The sequence below is a fragment of the Myotis yumanensis genome, unplaced genomic scaffold (assembly GCF_028538775.1).
Source record: "Myotis yumanensis isolate MYYU_CA2020_CCGP unplaced genomic scaffold, mMyoYum1.0.hap1 SCAF_3, whole genome shotgun sequence".
NCBI lineage: Eukaryota > Metazoa > Chordata > Mammalia > Chiroptera > Vespertilionidae > Myotis > Myotis yumanensis.
This window is the reverse complement of record NW_027223754.1, coordinates 192,866,221-192,892,533: the sequence shown is the minus strand read 5'-3', so window position 1 is coordinate 192,892,533 and position 26,313 is coordinate 192,866,221. Positions and strand designations below refer to the sequence as shown.

Below are 26,313 nucleotides of genomic sequence, written 5' to 3'. Positions count from 1 at the left end.
AGCTTCCTCTCCAGCCCCCGCAGTTCCCTGGCTCCCGCAAATTGCAATCCAGGGGGAAAAAGCCCTAAAAGCATCCTCCCGCCCCAGCTCCCCGGTCCCATTGGTTCCCTCCCCCGCTGCAGCACCTGGCCCTCCCAGTCAACCGATTGGCCCATGGCCTCATCAATCTTCGTCTGGCTGTGCTTACGTCATCCTGCAGTAGAGGGGATGGGAATGAGAGAGAGCGAAAGAGCGAGGAAGCCGGGCTGGAGAGCATACGAGAAGCCACTGCAAGTCCCCCACCTCCGCCACCCAGGTTGGGGTCTGCCCAGGTCTGCTCTATGGACTAGTGTGGGCGGCAGGCTCCTTCTGTCTCTGCCCTGCTGCCCTCTCTCTTCCCTCCCCTTCTTGGAGGTCCCCTGCATCCCTCCCCCAAGGAGCAGTAAGTGGGCTTGAGGCTCCCAGGGGAGAGCAATCGCCTGGCCCTGCCCTGCTCTTTACCACACCACACCATGACCCTCCTGCTGCTGCCCCTCTTGCTGGCCTCCCTTCTTCCCTCCAGCTCCTGTAACAAAGGTGAGTGAGGTGGGGGGTGGGGGCACTAAAAGAGGGGTTTCAGGCAGAACATTGGGGGGTAGGGGTGAGCAGGAGCCATGAGGCTCTCTGGCACATGACAGGTGTCAGTCCTTCCCACCATTCCCCCTCCCATCCATTTTCTCAGACGTACCCCTTCTCCTTTCCTTTGAAACATACCCCCCCCCCCCCCGCCCCCGCCAGCACATCCTCCTGTCTGGTCCATCTTTATCCATAGGCTTCTTTGGTCCCATTTGGTCCCTATTCCCATCTTGGGGTTTCTGTCTCCCTCTCTCCCAATTTCTCTCTGTTGGAGATATTTCAGGTCTTGGGAGGACTTGCCCTGAGGGTCATTATACATCTCCGGGTGGTTCTCCATTTTCACTGGGGTGTGCGTGCACTAAGGGTGTGTGGCAGATCCATCTGGTTCATCTCCATCCCATCCTGGGGAGAAACTGTTCCTTGCAGCTCAGCAATTCGGAGCACGTATGTTGTGGCGTGTTCCTCTGCATCTATACCCTTATGCCTGCATGCAGCTGGGTTGTGGGTTACCAGAGCTGCCCTCTCTGGAAGACAGCAGATAAATTCAGCTGGGTGAGGCCCACAGAGGGACCAAGAGGGAGGGAAGAAGGGAGGGGGTGAAGAAAGAGGGCTCAGGTAGGTGGAGAAAGGCAGGAAAGGGCAGAAGTGGGTGTGTGGGGGAGCTAAATGAGTGCTGAGAGGGAAAGCTGAGAAGGAGAAGGGAGATGAGGCGTGGGAGGGGGATCAGAAGGGGTTGGAAAGGGTAAAAGTGGAGGCAAAAAAAAGGGGAGAGAGGAATGAAAGGGAAATCAGGAAGAACAGAGGAGAAGAGGGGGAGGGGAGAGTCAAGGAAGGAAAAGACAGGGAGCCTAGGAGTGAGTGAAAGGAGATGGACACAAGGAGAGAGCTGGTGACCAAGAGGAGAGGAGCAGGGTCAGGGGTGAGTTGTGAAGAGGGTGCCCAGTGCTGACCTTGCTGTGTGCCTCCCCTCCATCCTCAATCTCTGACCTCAGTCTGGTTTTTTAGCCTCCTGCCACTTCCTGTGCTGCCTTCTGAGCACCGTCTTGTGGCTTTCACCTCTGCCACTAGAGAAGGGGTGGTGGTAGTCATCAGCAAGAAAGGGGTAGACTTTCAGATACAAGAAGGCTTTTGGGGGTAGGGTTGGAGGAAAAAATGGATTTCTTGCTCACCATGACATTCTGGGGACGAGTTTCCTTTGGCGACATCCTTTTGGATGATGTCTTTCTCTGCCCATGTCCTGCTGATGGACCATCATAAATGTACCTGGGAGCCTGAGGGTTGACATGATAGGATTAGATAGAGCAGGCAGTGGAGGTTGGGGTTGGGAGGTGATGTAGGAAGGGAAGGGAAGGGAAGATGCTGTGCTTTCCCCATAGTCTCTTACCAGGCTAGTGGGAAATTGGTCCTGGCAGGAAGCACAGTTGAGCTAAGTCTGGTAGGAGATAGGGAGATTTGGAGGCTGATCCATCCGGAATGGGCTGGTGGTTGAAGGGAAGTAGGATAGAGTAGATAAGAATTGGGACTAAGTTATGAGACTGTATAAAAAGTGGGGTTCAGGGAGCATGGGGTTTGGTCACCTTGGTGGGGGAACATAGAAATGTGTTGGTTATGAGTTTGTCCTCTTGGCTGTGGGGGTGAGAAGCAGGGAGGAGATTTGTCCTGATTCTAGGCCAGCTTGATAATCCCTCAGGATGTTGGCTCTGCTGGGTCCAGTTATTTGGCATTGATTCCTCCGCTCTATCGCTGCCCTTCTCTGTCCCCCTCCCTCTGTCCTATATATTTTCTCTTCTCTCTTTCCCCCTCTTCCCTCTACTCTGGGAGAATGGCCTTAGGTTGGGGCTTGGCTGGGAGAAGTGCAGAGTGAAGGGATCAGGATTGAATGGGGTAGTGGAAGTGGTGATGGAGTGGATAAACAATCAGGATCTCAGGAAACTTCTAGATCTACTTTTTCTAACATCAACTCTGCCCTTCATCTATCCCTTCCCTTTCCCAGGGCCTTCTGATGGCCCACCACTATTTCCTGAATTCCCCAGTCTCCATTCTCCAGCACTTGAAATCCTTAAAGAAAATTCTCCATCCTCTGACCATGTTTCCCAGTGAAGTTAGAAGATCCATCCCTCTCCTCAGGGCAGACTGTTGCCATGGAAACGTTCTATCCTGCCATAGGAGAAGGCTGTGACCTCCCTCAGGCCTTCTGACTCCTTTAATAGCTGATTTCTTGTCCTCATTTTTTCCACCTGCAGGTGCTTCTGCAGGGTGTGGAAAGGGTAGTGATACTGGAGTGTGAGTTTTTCTGAGTCAATGAGAGTTGTGTGGGAGTGGCGGGCGAGCTCACAGGTTCTTCCTCTCCTCTCCCTTGGGGGGTCAGCCAACAAGCACAAGCCATGGATTGAGGCGGAGTACCAGGGCATCGTCATGGAGAATGACAACACGGTCCTGCTGAACCCACCACTCTTCGCCTTGGACAAGGACGCCCCCCTGCGCTATGCAGGTAATGGGGATTGGTGGATTGCCAGGTGGGTAGGGCAGAGAAAAGTGGTTGGGAGGGTAGAGGGCAGGAGAGGAGAGGGGAGGTCCTGGGAAGGAGAGCAATAAGGAAGTGGGAAAGAGGCCTTGGAAAGTGGAAGATGAAGTTGGCTCAAGGTGTAGAAAGGGCTACATTGAGGCTGGTGGTTGGGTAAAGGCAACTAGAGAGGACATGGGCAGGATAGGGGTTAAATGCATCAAGATTTTTCCAGATCTCAGGCCTGGTACCTCTGAGAGGTTGTTGATCAGGAAAGCTGGTATTGGAGCTGTATGCTTGATAATTATTGGTTTCAGATGCACAAAAAGGACTGGGTTTGGGAGGAGAGGTGAAGTGGGAACCCAAGGCAGGGAGGCTGAGGCTGGAAGGAGATGCTGGAGGTAGTGCAAGAGCCTCATCTTTCCCTACCCCCCTCGGCCAGGTGAGATCTGTGGCTTCCGGCTCCATGGGTCTGGGGTGCCCTTCGAGGCTGTGATCCTGGACAAGGCAACAGGAGAAGGGCTGATTCGGGCCAAGGAGCCAGTGGACTGCGAGGCCCAGAAGGAGCACACTTTCACCATCCAGGCCTATGACTGTGGCGAGGGCCCTGATGGCGCCAACACCAAGAAGTCCCACAAGTGAGGAAGCCCTTGTCCCGTGCCCTCTGCTGCAGGGTCTCCTCCCTCCTTCCAAGCCCCTCGCCATCCTCCATCGGTGCAGTCATTGAGTATCATCTGCCCTTTCCCTCTCTGTTTATAGGGTTTAGGGACAGGAGACAGAATTATAGAGTAGAACTTAGTGGGATCTAACCCTGGCTCTGCCTCTTATGGCCTTGGGCAACTTAGCCTTTCTGGATCTGCTTTTCTTATCTGTAAAATAGAAATAATGATGTCACCTACTTCTTTAGGTTGCTGTGAAGATGAAAGGAGATGGTTTGTATAAAAAGCATGCACCACAGTGCCTGACAGATAGTATTGGGCTCAGTACATGGGAGTTATGATGACCAGGAGAGCAAGGAGGAAGCGAAGGAGCACACTCAGCACTGTAGATTCCTTCCTACTGTCCCGCCGGTCTATCTGCAGTGTGCACCACTCTCACACCGTTATAACACACTCAGCACTCTGGGTGAGGGTGGGCAGGAGCTGGCTACAGCATGAAAAAGGCTGGGACCTGGGACTCCTTTGTTTCAAGCTAAATTCTCATGTGAGACTGGATGAAAATTGGCAGCCAGGATTCCTGGGTTGCTAAGAGGCCCCGGAGATCAACGGCTCTTTGTGACTCAGTTTCCCATTTGGAGACAGGAACTTTGCCTCTTGGGTCCTGGGTGCCTGGATCTAGGCTAGGGGCAGGCCTCAGCGCAAAGGGTTAGCCTGAGCTTTGCTTGCCCTGTGGGGACCTGAGCAGGGAGGGCTGCAGCTGACATGCATGTTGTACACTTGTTCACAAAAGGCAATACTCGTCTTCTGTGTACTGCTCATGACAGATGACATGGCTTTTGTACAGATGCCATTTCCTTTCCCATGGTTGGTTTTTAACTTGGCTTTTACCTTGTATCTTCCTTGATTATCTCATTGGGGCCGATTGTTGTGAAGGAACGACCTGCTGGACACAAAATCCTCTTGTCCCCACTTCTGGGCAACCCCAACCTATAGCATTCTGTCCAGAAGCCATCAAAATCAGTGTTGGAGTCACCGGGGGTGGTTCTTACCCCTCACAGCAGATATCCTTTCCTTAGCACAGTTCCCTTGAAGGCCCTCTCCCCTGAGGTGTCTGGTGCCCTGGGGAGTGGGGATGGGCCCCAGGCTAAGGGACAGACTGCCTCCTTCCTGCTCTGACTCCCTGTCTGGATTTCTGCTTGTGCCTCTCTTGAGTCTCCAGTATGAGGATGGCTGACTGTTCTCTCCCCTCCTCCCGCTCTGGCACATGCAGGGCGACCGTTCATGTGCGTGTCAATGATGTGAATGAGTTTGCCCCCGTGTTTGTGGAGCGGCTGTACCGAGCTGCAGTGACTGAGGGGAAGCTGTATGACCGCATCCTGCGGGTGGAAGCCATTGATGGTGACTGCTCCCCCCAGTACAGCCAGATCTGCTACTACGAGATCCTCACACCCAACACCCCCTTCCTCATTGACAATGATGGTGAGTCCAGCCCCCGCCCACCTTGTGCACCCACATCCCCCAGGACATCCTAGGGCTGAGCTGTCCACTTATCTGCCCTCCACACCCTCCTTTCCAGATGTGGAGCATTTTTTCCCAAGATACCCTCTTTTCAGCTTCCTGCTGCTTAGTTAGCTCCTGAGCCCCCTGCCCTCTGCCCCCCGCCCCCCCCCCCCCCCCCCCCCCCCGTCTCCCTAGGTTTTCTTTAGTGCTTCTGACCATCTCTATCCTCCCCGTTCCCACCCCAGGGAACATTGAGAACACAGAGAAGCTGCAGTACAGCGGGGAGAAGCTCTACAAGTTTACGGTGACAGCTTATGACTGTGGGAAGAAGCGGGCGGCAGATGACGCCCAGGTGGAGATCCAGGTGAAGCCCACCTGTAAACCCAGCTGGCAAGGTGAGGAGCCCTGCTCTGTGACTCATCTTGTGAATCATTTTTTACCTTCACCTCACTTTTTGTCGCTTCTGACAGTCATGGGAGCTAGGCTAGGAGTCAGGGGAGGGATAGTTAGGTTCAGGATTGTAACTGTCCACCCTGGACAGCCATTTTTGTAGGAGGCTGAGACTGTCAGTGCAATGGCAAGAGCAGAATGGATAGACAAGAGGGGCTGCCTTCCTCTTCTGTCTCTCCACGGCCCTCTCCCTCTCCCCCATGCAGGCTGGAACAAAAGGATTGAATATGCACCAGGTGCCGGGAGCTTGGCTTTGTTCCCTGGCATCCGCCTGGAGACCTGTGATGAACCTCTCTGGAATATTCAGGCCACCATAGAGCTGCAGACCAGCCATGTGGCCAAAGGCTGTGACCGAGACAACTACTCCGAGCGGGCATTGCGGAAACTCTGTGGTGGGCGTGCATCCCCAACCCCTAGTCCTGCCCCTTCCCACCCAGCCTTTACATGACCCTCCTCTACCTCTTTCGTAAGAATCTGCATTATATCTTCTTTTGTCCATGCACAGGTGTATATATTCACAGGGGTGGTGGCATGTAGTTAGCTCTTGTGATCCAAAGATCAAATAAATATGTTATTGGCAAAGATGCATAATTGTAGCACAAAACGATCACCAGATACATTGTGGAAATATGATAGGGAGAGATGAAGAGTTGGAGAATGAGTTAATTGGAGAGGTATTCCTAAAAGAGAGGTCCATTCCTTTCTTGTCTTTGAAAGGCCAGAAGAGGTGGTGAGATGAACTGTAGGAGATTTTTTCTCATTAGTCACTCTTTCCCTGCTGCTCCCCAGTTCCAAATCTGCTGCTGCTCAGCTCTGACATGTGTGCTTTCTGGGGCTCCTGCAGGCGCTGCCACTGGGGAGGTGGATCTGTTGCCCATGCCTGGCCCCAATGCCAACTGGACGGCAGGACTCTCAGTGCACTACAGCCAGGACAGCAGTCTTATCTACTGGTTCAACGGCACCCAAGCTGTGCAGGTGCCCCTGGGTGGCACAGCTGGGCTGGGCTCGGGGCCCCAGGACAGCCTCAGTGACCACTTTACCCTGTCCTTCTGGATGAAGCACGGTGTAACTCCCAATAAGGGCAAGAAGGAAGAGGAAACCATCGTGTGTAACACTGTCCAGAATGGTGAGCCTTGCTCAGGGCACTGGTTGGAGAGTGGGAACACTAGCTTCTTGTCTGCCTCTATCCCTGTCCAGTCTATGACTGCGAATGGGTCACTTCCTCTTGCTTCACCTGTAAGATGGCAGTGCTAGGTTTGATAGTTCCTGAAATTCTTTGATTGGCTCCCAACATGAGAAGTTGAGATCCTACTGCTCTCAGAGTGCAGTGGGACTGCTCACTGCCATTCTCACTTGGGGGTGCCCAGTCCTCCTGCATCCCACCATAGACTGCCCCCTGAATCTGCTCCCATTGAAACCCTTCCACTGTGGTGGAAAGGCCTGGGTGGTGGTGTGCCCCATCCTTTCTCCTCCGCCTCTACCCATTTTCCTCTTATAAGGGCTAGTTGTCTCCATCACTAAGTACATCTCCTCCCTCAACTGTGTGACACATCCTTCTGGGGGTCGGGTGTCAGGGGGCTCAGCTTCATATGCTCTTTCATTTCTGCCACTTCTCTGAGGTCATATATCGTGACTTGAAGAGGATTGTCACAAGTGATGTTTGTATTAACCAAAGGACCCATAATGATCTGGGTGGAAGCAGGTTGGCTGATGTCCTCCCTCAGCCAATCAAAGTGCCCAAGGAGCTCTAGTTACCACCTGAACTGGGCATAGGTGTGTGTGTGTGTGTGTGTGTGTGTGTGTGTGTGTGTGTTGGGGGGAGAAGACTAGTGAATGCAGGAGTGAGAGAGTGCATGAGAGGGCAAAGAGAACCCAGTGTCCTCTCCCTTCTGGTGCTTTGAACCTGTTCTTGCCCCAGGCCTTGTGTTTGACCCCCATCCCCATCCTCTGCCCTCAGAGGACGGCTTCTCTCACTACTCACTGACGGTCCATGGCTGCAGGATTTCCTTCCTCTACTGGCCTCTGCTGGAGAGTGCTCGCCCAGTCAAGTTCCTCTGGAAGCTGGAGCAGGTGAGGCCAGTGCCAGAAAGATGGGTGCATGTAACTTGCTTTCAGGGGAGGAGGGGCCTAGGGCAGGGGTTTCAGTTTTTTGGGTCGCCCATGCCCCCTCTTTCTGTTCCTCACCATTATACCCCTAGGTTCTTTTGTTTTCTATTTCCAAGGCTTGTCTCCTGCAGAAAGCACTCCTGGGTTAAAAGGAAATAGGAAACAAATGACTACTAACATCAAACCCAACCAACCATTTCCTCCCCCTCCCCCTTGTTTTATTTAATCTCTTTCTGATTTAGAACCTTAATAGTACATATTTTTGACTCTCAAGCAGTTAGCATGTTGTAATTGAGAAAATAAGTAATTCTGAGTTACACAGATTGGGTTTGAGTCCCGCCCGGGGAACTTACTAGCTCTGAAAACTTGGTTAATATGTCTAAACTTCAGTTTATTTACCTATTAAATGGGGGTAATAAGAATTCTATATTCAGGGTTGTTGTAGGATTAAATGACACGATAGACCTTTATACTGTTATCTCTGTTTAACAACAGAATATGTTCTAAGAAATGCGTTGTTAGGCAATTTCGTTGTGTGAACATCACAGAGTGCACTTACAGAAACCTATTACACACCTAGGCTATATGGGATAGCCTCTTGCGCCTAGGCTACAAGCCTGTATAGCATGTTACTGTGTAAAACCACACGAGGTTAAATCAAGCACAAGAGAAAATGATGCAATCAAGACCCACGGTAAACACGAGACATCTGAGGCTGCTGCTGGCATAACAGTTCACAGTTTTTTACAGCGAAATTTTTTTATGAGTAGAAAGACTACATTCTGAAATAATGATAAAAAGTATAGTATAGTAAGTACATAAACCAGTAACATAGTTGTTTATGATCATTATGAAGTATATGTACTGTACATGATTATATGAGTTATTCTATATATAACTGGTAGTAAAGTAGGCTTGTTTAGACCAGCTTTACCACAAACAAGTGAGCAATGTGCTGCACCTTGATGTTATGACAGCTACGATGTCACTAGGCGACAGGAATTTTTTAGCTCCATTATAATCTTATGGGACCACCATTGTATATATGGTAGATTGTTGACCAAAATGTCATTATTCCACACATGACCATAGACTGGAAAGGACTCTATACATGCTATTTCTTATTGTTATTATCCGTGATTATGAAGGATAAGTAAAAATGGACCAAAACCCCACAAAAGAAAACAGTAAAATCCTCTCTTGAGCCAACAGTTGCATTCTCCAAGCTAACCACAAGGACTAGTGGGGACTAATGGGTTTCCATCTCCTATTTTTCTTGCAAGTCCTGGTGGAGTGGCTGGTTAAGCAAATGACTGAAAAAAGGCAGGAAGTGGAAGAGAGAGAATGGCAAATGAAGGGCCTGGAAAACCCACAAACTGGATAGTTGAGGGCTGTTTGCAAAAGCTTCTGCTTTTTGTGGTACTTTTTAAAAGAGATAGTCTGCCATTTGCTATTTCTTGACCTTCTGCCATGTTGCTAATATTGGTAACATTACTCCTATTTTTATTTTACTTTTATTTATTCAAAAAATACTTATTAAATATCAATTAAGTCCTTGTCAATCTGCTAGATTCTGGGGATACAATGGAGTATAAGATGGAACAAAATCTTTGCCTTCATTAAGGCTACATTTCAGTTGGAGATATATTTTTAGAAAGTAAACAGACATGTAAAAATGATAAATAGTGATAAATGCTCTGAAAGAGTAAGATACTGAAGTAGGGAAAAGGGGAAGGCAAAGATTGGGGAACTTACCTTACATTGGGTGTTCAGGGAAGGTGACTGAGGAGAAAAGTAAGTAGGATGGGAAATAGCTGGTAGGAGAGGGTGTTCTAGGCAGAGAAGAAACAGATGTAAAAGCCGTGAAGTAGGAAAGAGTTCAGCATGTTCCAAGCATAAATTATTTTGGGAAAAATCAATTCATAAAATAGCATGTTACCCCTTTTAGAAATGTTTATAGTTTTAAAGATTTACCTGAAGAGTGAAATTTTAGGTATTAGGTTGGTTGCCTGATAGATTTTGCACAAGGATGTTATTCCTTGAGCTGGATAGGCAATAAGTCCCTAATAAGTCCTGATGATAGAACTGCCCCTTGATTCTCAGGAGAAGGGGCAGTGCCTTGTGTTAGTTCCCTGAAGGTGAAGTCACTGAGGGGTTCTTGCCCCTACCCTACTCCCCCAGGTCTGTGATGACGAGTGGCACCACTATGCTTTGAACCTTGAGTTCCCCACAGTCACACTCTATGCTGATGGCATCTCCTTTGACCCTGCTCTCATCCATGACAATGGTCTCATCCACCCACCCCGAAAGGAACCTGCTCTCATGATCGGGGCCTGCTGGACTGGTAAGTCGCTGAGTTGCTCCATGAAGACACTGAAGGTTGGAGCCTCTAGAGCAGTGATGGCGAACCTATGACACGCGTGTCAGAGGTGACACGCGAACTCATTTTTTTCGTTGATTTTTCTTTGTTAAATGGCATTTAAATATATCAAATAAATATCAAAAATATAAGTCTTTGTTTTACTATGGTTGCAAATATCAAAAAATTTCTATATGTGACACGGCACCAGAGTTAAGTTAGGGTTTTTCAAAATGCTGACACGCCGAGCTCAAAAGATTCGCCATCACTGCTCTAGTGGCTTAGAATTGGTAAAGGAGCAAGGACAGTTGGGCAAGGTGACTCAACAAGATCTCCAGTGGCCACCACAGCCCCCTATATCTCCTACCTATTCAACTGGTCATCACCTCTAACTTGGAAAAATTTCCTTCTCAGGCATCATGGGAATCTTTCTGTTACTTCAGCCAGTTTCCACTCTGGAACAGTGGAAAAAAATCATCACAGTGATTATCATTTCCACAGCCCTTTACCCTGTTGGAGGGCAGTAATCCTTCAGAGTCATCAATCTTCCAACTTTAAGCTCTTTCTTTCATTAATTTTTTTCCTTCTGGGAGAGTGTGTGTGTCAGTCAGTCTTACCAGAACTTGTGTTTCCTCAGCAACATATTTGGGGGTTTGTGCATACTAGAGGCCTGAGGGATTAAGACATAACAAAAGAAGGGTTGGGGCCCTGGCCGGGTAGCTCAGTTGGTTAGAGTGTTGTCCCAATGCACCAAGGTTGCAGGTTTGATCCCTGGTAGCACATCCAAGAAACAACCAATCCTATATAATAAAAGGCTAATATACAAATTGACTGAACGGCCGAACGACGGAATGACCGGTTGCTATGGTGCGCACTGACCACCAGGGGGCAGACACTCAATACAGGAGCTGCCCCCTGGTGGTCAGTGCTCTCCCACAGGAGGAGTGCTGCTCAGCCAGAAGCCAGCTCACAGCTGGCGAGCACAGTGGCTGTGGCGGGAGCCTCTCCCGCCTCTGCGGCAGTGCTAAGGATGTCAGACTGACGGCTTAGGCCTGCTCCTTGTGGGGAGCAGGCCTAGGCCATCAGTTGGACATCCCCTGAGGGCTCCTGGACTGTGAGAGGGTACAGACTGAGTTGAGGGAACCCCCCCTCCAGTGCATGGTTTTCATGCACCAGGCCTCTAGTGAATACATAAATAAGTGGAACAACAAATTGCTCTCTCCCCGCCTCTCTCTCAAATCAATAAATAAAGAGGTTGCAAGTCCTATAAGGGCAGACCAGAGCAGGAAAGACTTCTTCTTCCTCTCTGTCAATCTGTCCTTACAACTTTGAGCTCACTGCCACTTTTTTTCCTCCTCCAGAGGAGAAGAACAAGGAGAAAGAAAAAGGTGGAGACAACAGTACGGATGCCACACAAGGTACTCTGTGTGTAAGAACTGGAGACCAGAGAGTTCTCACCTTAACTTTCTATTCTGCACTCCCTTTTCCACACCAAATCCTGTTCAGCCTTGTTAGTTACTGCTTCCCATGCCACCAGGGGCAGAGCCTCTGAGAACTACAGCAAGGTAGGGTTCCTTGGTGAGTGGCCAGACGGAGTTTGGCTGGATTCTGGGTGTCCCATTCTGCCTACAGAAGGGAGTGAAGGGTTTCTCTCGCTGAAACGCAGGAGGCAGGAGTCAGTCACAGGAGGATCTGGGCATCTGTGAAGCTCACACACATTCACCCTGGTCTCCTTGCATGCTTCTGAAGATGCCCTCTCTTGCAATCTCCTCCTTTTCCTCATTGTGTCTCCTCTCTCCTCCCCGAGTCTTGCTTTTCTTCTTCCCTTTTTCCCTGTCCTGGAAGCTTTTCTCATTTCTGTTGCTTCTATTTTTCACCCTTTTCTCCTCTTGTTTTATTCTGTGCTAGAGGCCCAATGCACAAAATTCGTGCAAGGGGCTCAGTCCTCGAAGCTGCAGCAGCTTGCCTTGGCCCTGGCAGCCCTGGCTTCATCTGGAAGGACATCTGGTCTAATTAGCATATTAGTTTTTATTACTATAGATTCTCTCTCTGCCTTCTCCAATCTCCCACTTAGCCTCATTTCTCTCTCATCTCTCTTCTTTCCTTCTTTTAGTTCCCACCTTTCTCCTTTGCATTTTCTTTCTCAAGCCTTCTGCCCTTTCTCTCTTTTCCCTTTCTCTTAGTCCCTTTCCTTGTCTATTCCTCCTTTCTTCTCACCTCCCATCTGCCCCTGTGTTCCTGCCCTAGGAGACCCCTTGCTGATCCACCACTACTTTCATGGCTACCTGGCTGGTTTCAGCGTGCGCTCAGGCCGCCTGGAGAGCCGCGAGGTCATCGAGTGCCTCTATGCATGTCGGGAGGGGCTGGACTATAGGGATTTCGAGAGCCTGGGCAAAGGCATGAAGGTATACCCCCTTCCTCCAGCCCTCTCCTTCCAGACATGTCCCCAGCTCCCCAACCTTGTCCCACCTCTCTACCTCGGCTCCCTTCCTCTCTTGCCTCCTGGGCCTGCTCTCAGCTGTGTCTGTGTCTGGGACCCAGGTCCACGTGAACCCCTCGCAGTCCCTGCTCACCCTGGAGGGGGATGATGTGGAGACCTTCAACCATGCCCTGCAGCATGTGGCTTACATGAACACTCTGCGCTTTGCCACGCCTGGCGTCAGGCCCCTGCGCCTCACCACTGCTGTCAAGTGAGTGTGGGGTGGGGTGGGCAAGTCACAGAGTAGGGACAGACGGTCAGAACCCTTTGGCGGTCAGGGTAGCTCAGTTAATGGATGGGGAGAGGACACCTGACCTGCTTGGTTGACATAGCCTGGACTAGACTGATTTCCCAGCAACTGATGCATTACTCTTTCCACTGAGCTACACTTCCAGAACTTGGGGGGTTTTAAACTTCTCGGTGGCTCTTTGCTGATACATAAAGTGGGACAGGGATGGAACTGGATTGGGAGCTGGGAGGGCTGATATTAATTCTGACTCAATACTCATTACCTTGAAGATATCGGGCAAATAGCTCTAGGTGCTTTACCTGTTTTAACCTTGACTCATCAAGCTCTTGCAAGGTCAAAGTGGATGATCTAAGCTCAATCTGACCTGCTGCCTGTTTTTGTAAATAAAGTTTTATTAGTACACAGCCATGTCCGTCCATTTGCATATTGTTTATGGCTGCTTTTCCACTGTGATGGCAGGGTTGAATAGTTGGGACAGAGACTGTATAGACTGAATAGTTGGGCCAAAAAGCTGAAAATATTTACTGTCTGGCCCTTCACAGAAAAAGTTTGCTGACCTTTGCATTTTAAGTGAATTATTTTGAAATTGTTAAAAGAAAAATTATACATTACTTTAAGGTTTAAGTATATTTGGTGTTAAAAAATACAGATTAATTGAGAGGTAATGAAAGCATAATAGTTATAGACACAGATATTACTAGCTTTTTCACATCAAACAAATGCTATAAAGCAAGGATAACAATAGAATGTAACACATGGTATAATCCAGATCAAACGCCTGGCAGAGTGCCTACTCTGCAAATGTTGGCTCTTATTATAAGGGAATTTTCACCCTTTAATAGGTTTATGGGGCAGTTTTTAGGATATACTGCCATCTAGTGGGTGGATTACACAATGTAGGAGTCAGGATTCTTGTGTAAGCATTCTCTTCTTTACGCTGCCTCAGTTTCTCCATAAACTGTATGAAGATTACTACCACTTGTCCCTATCTTGAGGGGAGTGGGTTTAAAGAAGAGAGAGCTCTGAGCCCTAGGCAGTTACTGGCTGTAATGATCAGGCCTCACAATTAGAGCAGGGAATCTGGCTGTTGGTACGTGGTGTGGTGACGATGTGGAGTTGAAGGTCACAGGTAAATGAAGTCATGTGGGCACAGATCAGAGCTGAGGATGTGTCCCATCATGTTAAAGTCAGAACCCTAGTTGCCAGAGGGCTGTCATCCAGTTAAGAAGGGCTTAATCCTCCTCAATCAGCCAAGGACCAAGTCAGAAGGGAGGGTTTTGTCTCATCTCAGGGTGGAGCTCTGCAAGCATAGTCCCACAGGGCGAGGAGTTGATATCCCCTTTGTTGATGGGTTTATCTGAATCCCTCCTACCTCTGTCGTGCTCAGGAAGAGGCTTATACAAGGGCTGGGAACTGACATTGATCCTTTAGTACAGTGGAGGGGCCCTGTTGTTTTCTTTCTGAGGTTAAGAAAAAAAAGAAAAGAAAAGAAAGAACGAACTCTCATTTCTCCATTTCTAGTGCTTCCATGTGGTTGGTTAGTGCTACCCTAATACCTGAGGTTGTGGGAGAAAACATAGAGGTTGTGTATTTGTGCACATGTGTGAATGAGAAAACAGGGAGAGACAGATATCTACCAGCACTTCCTTTTCTGTGATGCATATCCTTGCCCTAGTTCAGGTGGCTTCCCTAACTTCCAGTGTTCAGTTCTTGGGCCCCTGTCCATTTAAAGCCAGGTTAATGCAACTATTCAGTTTTTATTATTTTTTAAATCTCTTTCTTGGAAAGCCCATCTACTTGCGGCATTAACCCCAGAACAAATGCTACCCCATCTTTTTCTCTAGCTTGGTCCTTTTTTCCATAGTTCTTGAATTTCTACCAGCTTGCTATAATCTCTTTCTAGAACAGTGGTTCTCAACCTTCCTAATGCTGCGACCCTTTAATACAGTTCCTCATGTTGTGGTGACCCCCAATTTCATTGTTACAAATTGAACATAATTAAAGCATAGTGATTAATCACAAAAACAATATGTAATTATATATGTGTTTTCCGATGGTCTTAGGCGACCCCTGTGAAAGGGTCGTTCGACCCCCAAAGGGGTCGCGACCCACAGGTTGAGAACCGCTGATCTAGAAGTTCTTTCAGCATCTCAAAAAAAAAAAAAATGAGCTAAAGCTGAAATAATGCTGTGAGGAGTTTTATTTATGAATATAGGATGGGGCTAGAGGGGATCCTGGGAGCATGTTTCTGAGCTGCTGTGCTGGTGGTTGGTTCAGCCTGGCTGAGTTTTCTAGGGAGAGTTTGTATCAGCATCAAGATCAGTGAGGCTCATGGATGCAGGTCCCAGATAGTCAGATTAGTTCACCTACCAAAGTATGCTACTCTGATATTAAAAGAGAGTCAATAGAAGACTCATCAAGAAGGCGAACGCCTTTTGATAGGTCCCCACCTCCTTTTGTGGTAGAATATTTTGGGGCATATTTCTGCCAGATATTGCACTAAACACAAATAAAAACACCTCTTGGATAAAGAACTGTATGTGCATGTATGTACATTTTTGTAAGCTTAGCTTGTAAAGTACAAGTTTGCTAGATGTTCCATAATTTTGGGGTGAGACATTGATGATGTGGTCATCCCCTTAGGTTAGGGTTGCCTGACCTTCTGTCCCTGATCTTTCCTGCAGTAGCATCTTCAAGAGAGACAGTATCTCTCTCTTCAGCTCTACTACTGGGGGTGATGGTGGTGGTGGTGGTGCAGAGACACGAGCCCCCTTTCCTCCCCTCACCACATGGACTGCTCTATGTAGAGGTGGAGGCCCAGAGGGATGAAACAGAATATAGATTATAAGAGAGGGGGTTTTGGGGTCATTTCTCACATAGGTGCTTCAGTGAAGAGTCTTGTGTCTCCATCCCCGAAGTGGAGGGCTACGTGGTTGTCCTCCAGCCTGATGCCCCCCAGATCCTGCTGAGTGGCACTGCTCACTTTGCCCGCCCAGCTGTGGACTTCGAGGGATCCGAGGGGGTCGCTTTGTTCCCAGATCTTCAGATCACTTGCTCCATTTCTCACCAGGTGGAGGCCAAAAAGGATGAGAGTTGGCAGGGAACAGGTAAGGATGACCCCAGGGAGTGAGATCATCCTGAGGAGGGTCCCTGTCTAGCACCGGAGTGAGGGAGAAAATCTGGGGCTGGATGTGAGCAGCGACTTCATCCTGCATTTGCTTGACTAGAGCCACAGATCATTAGGAAGAAGAGCCTGTAGGAGGCTCCCAGGTGGATGGAAATTGTTGGGTAACAGCGTTCTTGAAAATGATGCTGACTTCTAGGGAATGACCCTGGAAGAGTGGCCATGAGGTGGGCCTCAACTCTGACCCAGATCCTGACTCTCTCCAACCCAGTGACAGACACACGCATGTCGGATGAGATTGTGCACAACCTGGACGGCTGTGAGATTTCTCTGGTGGGGGATGACCTAGACCCGGAGCGGGAAAGCCTGCTCTTGGACATGGCATCCTTGCAGCAGCGAGGGCTGGAGCTCACCAACACATCTGCCTACATCACCATTGCTGGTCAGTGGGGCCCGAGGGCCTGTTCTCTTTTTCTGTGTGTTCTCCTCCCCATGATCAAGTACTGGGAAATCCAGAGGGTCCCCTTCCAGGTCCAGGGATGTGGCCAAGTGACATTTCACATCTTCCCAGCCTGGAAGATTGTTTGGCTGCTAGATTGCCCATGGAGGAGATGTGCCAAGGGTTAGGCTCCAAATGGTCCTTTCTCCCTCTTCTCTCTTCAGCTGGCTCACCTCCACCTCTCCTTTGGCGGAGCCTTCTTTGACCAGCTTCCTAATCCTCTGGCTGTTTGATACCAGCCATCCTGCCTGTCTTCCCTCTCACTCATCTTATGTAAACAGCATAGCTTTCTGTTAGGAGGTCATCTACCTAGTAGGAATGATTTGGAAATGTCCGAAGGAAGCCTGCTCTTCTCCAAAGGATCCTCCCTAAGGGAGGATGGGAGCTGATGGGCATCACCAGTTCCCTCCCATTTCCAGTCCCTTCCAGAGCCTCCCTGGTGATTTCCGTATTTCCCCCTCTCTCTGTTTCTCTCCTGCTTGCCACCTCCCTAATGTGTTGCAGAGGGTCCTGATTTCCTTCTCTCCATCCCTACTCAGAAGCCACAGAGCATTAGAGAGGAAGCCAGAGCAGGAAATGCAGCCCATCCCAGTCAATTAGAGCCAGGTTGCGGGGCAGAAGGGAACATCGCTTCCTCTGAGAACTCCTGTTGAAGGGTGGAGTTAACCCACTCTAGGTGGTGGGAGTCGGAGAGAGAGTCCGCCCTGGGCCTCTTCACTGGCTCCTGCACTGAGCTGCTTCCTCGTCCCCCAGGGGTGGAGAGCATCACTGTGTATGAAGAGATCCTGAGGCAGGCGCGTTACAGGCTGCGGCACGGAGCTGCCCTCTATGCCAGGAAATTCCGGCTTTCCTGCTCAGAAATGAATGGTCGTTACTCCAGCAACGAATTCATCGTGGAGGTACCGAGAGAGTCTCCTTCCTTCCACAGCTATTCCCCACTGGCGAGGAGCCAGGGTGGAGTGGACTGAACCGAAAGGTGGTGGGAATGGAAGTGACAGCAGGGAGGACTCCTGGCCCCGGTGGTGGGTGGGGCGGCAGCAGCTGTGGGGCAGTGGTTAAGAGAGGGTTTTCGGGAGTTGGAGTTGGACCTGGGGAGAAGTGTGTGCCCACCAAGCCCTCCCTCCCCAGGTCAACGTCCTGCACAGCATGAACCGGGTTGCCCACCCGAGCCATGTGCTCAGCTCCCAGCAGTTTCTGCACCGTGGTCACCAGCCACCTCCTGAGATGGCTGGACACAGCTTGGCCAGCTCCCACCGAAACTCCAGTAAGTGAGGCTGTTCGGGGTGGGCAGGTGGCAGGGGACAGGGCTGGGCACAGGCATCCTCCCCCTCCACCCCTGGGAGGGTGGGCAGGACAGGGTGGAGCATTGGGTTCTGTTCCCTTGTGGTACCTGAAGGCTGTATTCCAGTTCCTTTATTCCCCTGGATCATCATCTTTCCCTTGTGAAGAATGTGAGCCGTGTGTCATTGCAGGGGCACTCATGCTGGGAATCATGAAGTCTGTGTGGGGTTTAGGCCAAGCCTTTGTTGTCCCTGCTGCCCTCCCACAACAATATCAATAAGCCCCGGACCTAGGGACCCTTGGTAGTGAAGTTATCAAGTATTATTAAATACCTATCATGTACTAGCACTGTCCTAAAGTACCCTTAGGAATCTAAAAAAATTACAGGATACTGTTCCTATCCCCAAGGGGAAAGTTGGCACTATTACACGTATAATTACGTGCCATGTACAAAGTCATAAGACTATTTCTAAATCAAAATGAGCAAGTGTGTCAATATGCAGATGGAGTGCTGCCCTTCAAGGCAATCTCCTTCCCTGGCCCTGGTCCTTCACCAGTGACACAATTTTTAAATTCCCATGTAAGAGTTGCTTAATAGCAGAGAAGCCAGAAACTGCAAGTGTAAAGAAGAAAGCTCAGCCACAATTCTGTCACAGAGAGGAAACCATTTTATTTATTTATTTTTTAAATATAGTTTATTGGTTTTTTACAGAGAGGAAGGGAGAGGGATAGAGAGTTAGAAATATCAATGAGAGAGAAACATCGATCAGCTGCCTCCTGCACACGCCCTACTGGGAATGTGCCCACAACCAAGGTATATGCCCTTGACCGGAATTGAACCTGGGCCCCTTGAGTCTGCAGACCGACGGCTCTATCCACTGAGCCAAACTGGTTAGGGCGAAACCATTTTAATATGGTATATTATGCGCCAGGTTTTTTTTTTTTCTATCCCCATTTTTTTTTTTTCCTTTTTACAAAGTTCGGATCCTATTATTTTGCAACTTGAGATTTATACCAAATATTATAAAATGAGTCTTCCCCCACATTATTAAAAATTGCAAAATTATTCTGATAGTGCTAAAAATGATTTTTTAAATCCCTTTTTTGATTGCTTTCAAAGCCAATTAATGAGGTTGCACTTTTTATTTTATTTTTTTGGACACACCATGCTTTTGGCCCAGTTCAGTATTACCCAACTTCAGCATCCAGTTTTGTCAGAGTTGGCGCCGGATGTCATTTTGCGTTTTTAAACATTAAACCTACTCTCGAAGGGCACAGATTTGTCACTTTTGAAAAAAAGCCAAAAGGTGTATCACAGGCTCGGAAGGCAATTCCTTAAGGAGTTCCAAGAGTGCTTTGTGGGAAGAAGTCCTTGGTCAGTGAGCACTACCCTGAAAGTACAGCACTCCCTTCAATACATTTAGTAATAAGAACAGCAAATACATCCACGTGTGCCAGCCACTACGCTTGTGGGCTTTTACACATATTAACTCATTTAGTCATTACAAACAGCAAATGAAATAGGTACTAGAATTATCCCTTTAAAGGCAGGGAAATGGAAGCCCAGAGAGATTAAATACTTTACTAAGATCACACCACTAGAAAGTGATAGAGCCAGGATTAAAATCCAGCAGCAATTCCAGAGCCTGTGCACTTCATACTCTCTCCATTTATATTTGATGCTTAAAAACACACACACTATTATTAGCCTCAATACTTTGTAGGGCTTCCCTCTTACTCAGTCTGGCTTCCTCTCCTTGGGCAGTGGCCACTGCTACACTATCCTTTGTGTATTGTTACCCCTGGTACTGGCTCCCTTCTTTCTTCTGCAGAAGCCTTTTTAAGTGTTTCACTCTGACAGTATGGCAGAGCAGGTGGGAATAGGGACGAGGAGGGAGTAAAAGGCATAACCAAGTTGCAGGGGTTCCAAGAAGCTTCACTCCATTTTTAAAAAAAAATATTTTTATTGATTTCAGAGAGGATGGGAGAGGGAGAGAGAGATAGAAACATTAATGATGAGAATCATTGATCAGCTGCTTCTTGCAAGTCCCACACTGGGGACGGAGCCCACAACCCTGGCATGTGCCTTGACTGGGAATCGAACCATGACTTCTTGGTTCACTGTTCAACACTCAACCACTGAGCCATGCTGGCCAGGCTTCACCCAGTCTTTAGTTGGTAGAGAGATGTGAGCGAACTAAACCTGTTTGTGTTCAATAGACCCTCAGAGCCAACTTCTTTCTTCTCATGATTCCCTAGCTCTTTCTCCAGTTCTTTCCCTCGGAATTGGCCCACTCAACCTTATCTGGGTTGGATACTGGGTCCTGCTACACAGATTAAGCTCAATCTAAATCCTTGTTGGCATTGTTGCTGGCCCTGTTGAGATTTTCAGTCTTAGTTTTCTGTGGCATGAGGTCCCAGGGAGGTCCCTCTCTAACTACCCCAGAGCTTCCTACCCTCACCCTCATCCTCCCCAGCTGGCGGTGCTCCAGGGGTGTGTGTAAGTATTGTCCTCACTTCACCTCCCCATCCACGGTTCTGAGCTGATGTGCAGGCCAACCAAGCTTGCTCTGAGATCCTAACTGAGAGCCACAGCCTGCTTTTGCTTTCCCCTTTATTTTGGGTTGAGTATTGTGCAGAGTTCATAGTTCACCCGGGGTCCTTGGTGATGACATCTCCTGAGCTTACCAGGAGATCCATTTCATAAAACCCTCCTCAAGGCAGTCCATCTCCTCCCCCACCCAATCCCAAGAGTGGTATTATAGAATTATGGCTTTGCAATGTCAAATTCCTCTAGGCAGGCAGAAGCAGTGAGAGATACCATTTCCTCCGAAGGGACAAGAGGTGGATTTCCCTGAAGGTCCTAAGTGCATCAGAAAACAGAGGATCAGTGTGAAGGGGGGCAGTCAGGGAATGTTTTGTGGTGCGCATAGAGTTTGAACTTTGACCTTGAAGGAATTTTTGTGTGGTTATGAGAGAGAATGAGAATTTGAAAATTGGGGGTGGGTGGATGGGTGGTTTAGGGCAATTATGGCTAGGGAGAATAAGGTTGTCTGAGATGGGTGAGACAAAATGATGAAGATAGTATTTATCTAGTCATCCAAAAGTTTGATGCTCTTCAGTATCACTTAGGGAGCTGTAAAAACGTTTGGTGCCTGGGTTACACTCCATACCCGTTAAATCAGAATGTCTGGCAGTGGGAGCCAGGCATCAGGGTTTTCAAAGGTTCTTAAGTGTGGCAAGGTTTGGGAACCATTTCCCTGTCTTGTTTTCTACAAGGCTTTTCAGAAAGACCTACAGTGCAATAGGATAAAGGCAGGAAATTAATTAGGAAGTGCGGTGCAAAGGACAAAGATGAAAGAATAAGATAAAACCAGCTCATAAAATACTCAGAGACTGTGCAGTTGCGAGAGTGGGTCAAATTTTGACTCTGAGCTTCCTTGTCGCTAAAGCAAAGGGGAACCTGAGAAGTTATGAAGGCCATAGGATAGGAGCCAAGCAGAATTTCAGGAGAAGCCCTGGGACCAAGGGCAGAAAGAGGTTTCTCCTGATGGTCTTCACAAAGGGGGAAACACGCAGAGCTGTGATCAGGGCTCTCCACAGTGTCCTCACCATCAGCTGAAGCCAGGAGTTCACATGGGCCATTTGCTAAAGCACCCTTTCATGTTGACTATGCAGGTCATTTAAGGCCAGAAGTAACTGCTCAGATCTAATGCTGCAAGAAAGGTTCCTTCGTTGTTAAACTCTTGATTTTTATCTGTGGCTAATTTTTTAAAAATATATTTTATTGATTTTTTTACAGAGAGGAAGGGAGAGAGATAGTTAGAAACACCGATGGGAGAGAAACATCGATCAGCTGCCTCCTGCACACCTCCTACTGGGGATGTGCCCACAACCAAGGTACATGCCCTTGACTGGAATCGAACCTGGGACCTTTCGGTCCGCAGGCTGATGCTCTATCCACTGAGCCAAACCAGTTAGGGCTATCTGTGGCTAATTTAAAAATCCTCCCATCTCCCTGACCTCCTGGCTCATTTTAAACTAATGAACCATGCTCATTGGCCTATAGATAGAGTGTTGGCATTTTGTCTTTCCTGCATCATTTCTTAGTCCTGGCAATCAACTTGCGATTTCCTTTGCCAGGCCAGGGTCTCAGAGGACCAAATGCATCTGATTAAGTCACAAACCAGAAGGTTTGGCTTGTCATCATTGTGCCCAGAGCAAGTTTACCTGCTGTGGCCTCCACTCCTTCTAGAGCCTGGGCTTAGCGACAGGGGCATTCTGCTGGTGGCCCCCACCCCCCCTTCCATCTTGCTCATTGACGTGGAGACTTGGGAGGGACTGTTTCCTGCAGATGGGCAGACAGGTCTTCTCTGTCTCCCTTTCCCCTCCTCCCCCATGCCCAGGCAGTTGAGAAATGCTGATCCAGCCAGGCCCATCTCTGCCCTGGAGCCAGTGCCCAGGAAGGCTGCCTGCCCTGCTAGGCAGAGTCAGCTCTAGCTGGAGAGTGGCCCCAAGTGGGCTATGGGTCGGGACAGGGACCAACTCGGCAGAGAGCCATCAGGGTGGCCTCAGGGAGGTGTGAGGCTAGTGTGCCTGCTCAGGCAGGGCATTCTCCACACACCTGGTTGGCCCTGGAGCGCGTGGTAGTGTGTGTGGTGGCAGCATGAGTGTGCTGGCTGCCGCAAGCAGGGACTGCAGCAGGGTGTGTGGGGCTCCTGTGCTGTGTGCTTCTCTGCTCTCTGCTCTGTCTCTTGACATGTGAATCTTATAGGCTGAGGGTAAATTCAGGACCAGGAGGTATATCTGTTACCAGAACATAACGTGTGTGTGTGTGTGTGTATGTGTGTGTGTGTGACCCATGCATTTAATAGTTCCTCAGCAACGGGACTGCTCAGAGTCTGGGCCTCATGGAGCCTCTGTGACCGGGTGAGCTGCTGTGAGCAAAGACAGTGGGCAGGATGTGCACCATGTGGGGTGTAGTGACCCAGCTGCCTGTGAAGGCCCTGGGCCTGGGTGTGTATGTGTGGGGTCTCTGCCTCCAACTGCTATCCCTGGGGCTGCGGGCTCTCCTGTTTTGCCTCCTCCTGTTTCTCCGAGGGCTGTTTGTGTGTGTGCGGGGGGTGGGCAGGGCTGTGCTCACAGCTGCTCGCTCTGTGGCCCTCGCAGTCTACGTCTGTGCTGTTTACGTCCTCTTTCAGGGGGTTGGCTGGTGTGCCCAGCTGGCAGGGAGCTGGGTGACGCTGCACCTATGGCTCTTCGCTGCCTTTCTGGAGACCCTCAGACGTATCCCGTACACCCTGCTGTGTGAGCAGGCCACCAGGTGGCTGGTGCAGGCAGCTGTGTGGGCTAGCAGAGGCCTGGCTTGGGTGCAGGGTGTGGCGGCCTTTGTCCAGCTGTGTGCCCACCCGGTCGTCCTGGGCATGTACCTGTGCATGCACATCTGCTTTTCCGCCATCAGCTCTAGGGTCCACGTGAGAGTCCACATGCCCTTCAATGTCTCACTGCCCTTCAAGGTCCATGCCCCCCTGAGCCTGGGCCTCAAAGTGGGGCTGCAGGACCAGAGGCATGGCAGGGCCAAAGAGAGGAGGGGTGTACCTTGGAGGGACGTTAGGGAGGAGCAGAGGCCCCGGAAGCCCAGGAGCCCTAAGCCCATAAGGAGAAGGGAGGCGGCATCCAGCAGGAGTGAGTCCAATCCAGGTAGGTAAGTGAAGGGGCTGCTCCTTGCCCCTTAGACCTGTCCCAGCCTTGGACATTCTCTCCTCCCACACCATTAAGCCCATGTGGCTGCCTCTCTCCTTCTCCCATTGGGCACTGAGCAGCTCATTCCTAGGCCAAGAGGTCCCGAGAGCACAACCTGGGCAGGTTCTAAACCTTGGGCTCTCCTGCTGACAATAGGGCTGCTCCTGACAGCACTGGGCTGGGAGCCCTTCCCCACCTTGCCCTGCCTCCACTTTTACACACCTCCTTCCCTCTGTCTCTCTAGCAGCAGCCACTCTGCCGACAGCTTCTCTCTTGGTCTCTGGTCCTTCCCAGCTCTATTTTTCTTCTAGCTTCTCCAGGGTAGTCTCCTCTTCTGAGTCATCATGGATCTTCTCTTCTCTTACTCAGAGATACCCTCTGCCCAGGCCCCCCTCCCTGCTCCCTGTGCCGAGTCCCCTCAGGTGGGCCTGGCCACGGTCTGCTCACCACACGCTCTCCCCACAGTGGTCCCCAGTGCAGCGACTCTCATCATTGTGGTGTGTGTGGGCTTCCTGGTGCTCATGGTCATCCTGGGCCTGGTGAGAATCCACTCCCTTCACCGCCGTGTCTCGGGGGCCGGTGGGCCCCCAGGGGCCTCCAGTGACCCCAAGGACCCTGACCTCTTCTGGGATGACTCTGCTCTCACCATTATCGTGAACCCCATGGAGGTGAGTGGCTCTGGGGAGTGGGAGGTCTGAAGGGTCATACACAGCGAAGACCTCTAAGGAATGGCCAGGCCCTGGGGGAAAAGCTCTGGGAAGAGCCTCTGAGTAGAAAGGAGACAGGTTTGCATGGGGAAGGAGGTGGAAGAGGGGTGGGGTGAGGAGACGGAGGGAGGCTGAGAGGCTCTGGGGTGTGTCAGGCCACTGAGCCCCTCTCTTCTCCACTCCTGCCTTCTCCAGTCCTACCAGAATCGGCAAACCTGTGTGGCAGGGGCTGCCGGTGGCCAGCAGGAGGATGAGGACAGCAGTGACTCAGAGGCAGCTGACTCGCCCAGCAGCGATGAGAGACGCATCATTGAGACCCCCCCACACCGCTACTAAGGCCTACACTCCTCCCCAAAGAGAGAGAGAGAGAGAGAGAGAGAGAGAGAGAGAGAGAGAATTCTGCCCTGGTGAGACAGAGATACTCTCAGAAAAGAAAGAAGGACATTCTGAGAGAAGAGAGACCAAAAGGGAGAGAGCTTGAGGCATCCTTTAATCTCAAAATCCCAGTTGGCCCCACTGGAGTCTACCCTCCTCATCCCCCCAGCCAACCTTGCTCTCATGCCTCTGGGCTCCCCCGCTATCCCGAGTGGAAGACTCTGGCTGCCCTTTTTGCCCCTCAGAGCAGCCTTCCCCTAGCTCACCCATGTCTCTGTCTCTCCCCCGACTAGCCATGCTCTGTGTTGGGGGCACTGTCAGTAGCAATGGCAGGGGCCAGCGGTGGGATTGAAGGAACCCTCTGCTCCACACTTCCCTACCCTCCTGTCCATGAGGCCTTCCTCCCCCCAGTTCCCGCCACCCGTTTCACTCTGGGGACCCCTGCTTCTTCACTGCGCCCACTTTCCTTCCTTTGTTGTCCTCTTTCCTCTCCTGTCCTTGCCTGAAGTCCCTCAGCCCCTTCCCCTTCCTACATGACCCGGTCATGGCTAGGTTGTGGGGGTGGGAGCGGGAGTAGGGGCCCCGATGTATTATATATAATGTATATTTTTTCATGTTGTTGTGAGCACAGCCCCTGTGTTCCATGTGCAGCTCACAGCCTTGTGTGTGTGTGTGTGTGTGGCATTGTCATGTCCTGGGGAGGCGGTAGGGGAATGGGTGTGGTGAGGGAGGGGACACACCTGAGGGTTTTCAAATAAAACAACCAGAAAAAAGCGCCGTGAGCTGCCTCCTGCCTGTCTGATCCCATGTGGACACTGTAGGAGGCGTGACTGTGGGTCTCAGGGCCCGTTGGGGTCTATGAGCAGGGCTGAGGTGAGGTGGGCAGGACTGGTTGTCTTGGGTGCCATCACCAGGATGCCAGGCCACGGGGAAATAAGGCAAGGTCAGATGGCTCCCAACGCCTTCTTCCCTCAGCACTCCCTGAAAAAATATAGGTGATTCAGGGGATGCTGCAGATGCCTGGACATTGTGGGGTCACTGTCAGTCCCTCCCCATCTCTTGGAACATCCCATCTGGAGCACATGGGCTCCTAGCCCAGGAGTCCCGGAGGTCAGGGCAGGAAGCCCTGCCATTTGTAGCAAGAGAGGATGGGCTCTGAGACATGTCCCCTAGGTGGTAAGAAGCAGTAATGAGCTGGACATGTTTCAGAAGAGGGACCTGTAATGGAGAATCCTTCCCGGGCTGTCTCTGCCCCAGGAAACACCAGAGGTCTAAGTCTTAGTTCCTTTCTGTGAGATGAGGGGTTTTGAGGATCAGTAATGTTCTCTGGAATTCTTTTTAAAAAGAATATATTTTATTGATTTTTTACAGAGAGGAAGGGAGAGGGATAGAGAGTTAGAAACATCGATGAGAGAGAAACATCCATCAGCTTCCTCCTGTACACCTCCCACTAGGGATGTGCCCGCAACCAGGGTACATGGCCTTGACCGGAATCAAACCTGGGACCTTTCAGTCAGCAAGCCGATGCTCTATCCACTGAGCCAAACTGGTTAGAGCATCTGGAATTCTTAGCAGGTGGGATGGAGGTGGAGATCACTGGCCCATCCAATGCCCCACCCAGTGCCTCAGACTCAACCTTAACCCAAATCCTGCTCTATTGTTGCTTACCTCTCCCTATTGTCTTT

At 50.1% G+C, this 26,313-nt stretch overlaps 1 protein-coding gene across 1 annotated transcript; it reads left to right on the top strand.

The window, feature by feature from the left end:
* The first annotated feature begins 211 nt into the window (after positions 1-211).
* Positions 212-25,406, top strand: CLSTN3 (calsyntenin 3). Its single transcript, XM_070410744.1, has 18 exons — positions 212-555; positions 2,963-3,085; positions 3,540-3,735; positions 5,027-5,235; positions 5,502-5,651; positions 5,913-6,098; positions 6,551-6,832; positions 7,664-7,776; positions 9,994-10,156; positions 11,533-11,589; positions 12,419-12,576; positions 12,713-12,861; positions 15,781-16,007; positions 16,296-16,466; positions 17,277-17,422; positions 17,652-17,787; positions 24,012-24,214; positions 24,449-25,406. Exons 1-18 carry the CDS (start codon positions 492-494, stop codon positions 24,587-24,589), a joined length of 2,874 nt encoding a protein of 957 aa, XP_070266845.1. The 5' UTR covers positions 212-491; the 3' UTR covers positions 24,590-25,406.
* Positions 25,407-26,313: the final 907 nt, after the last annotated feature.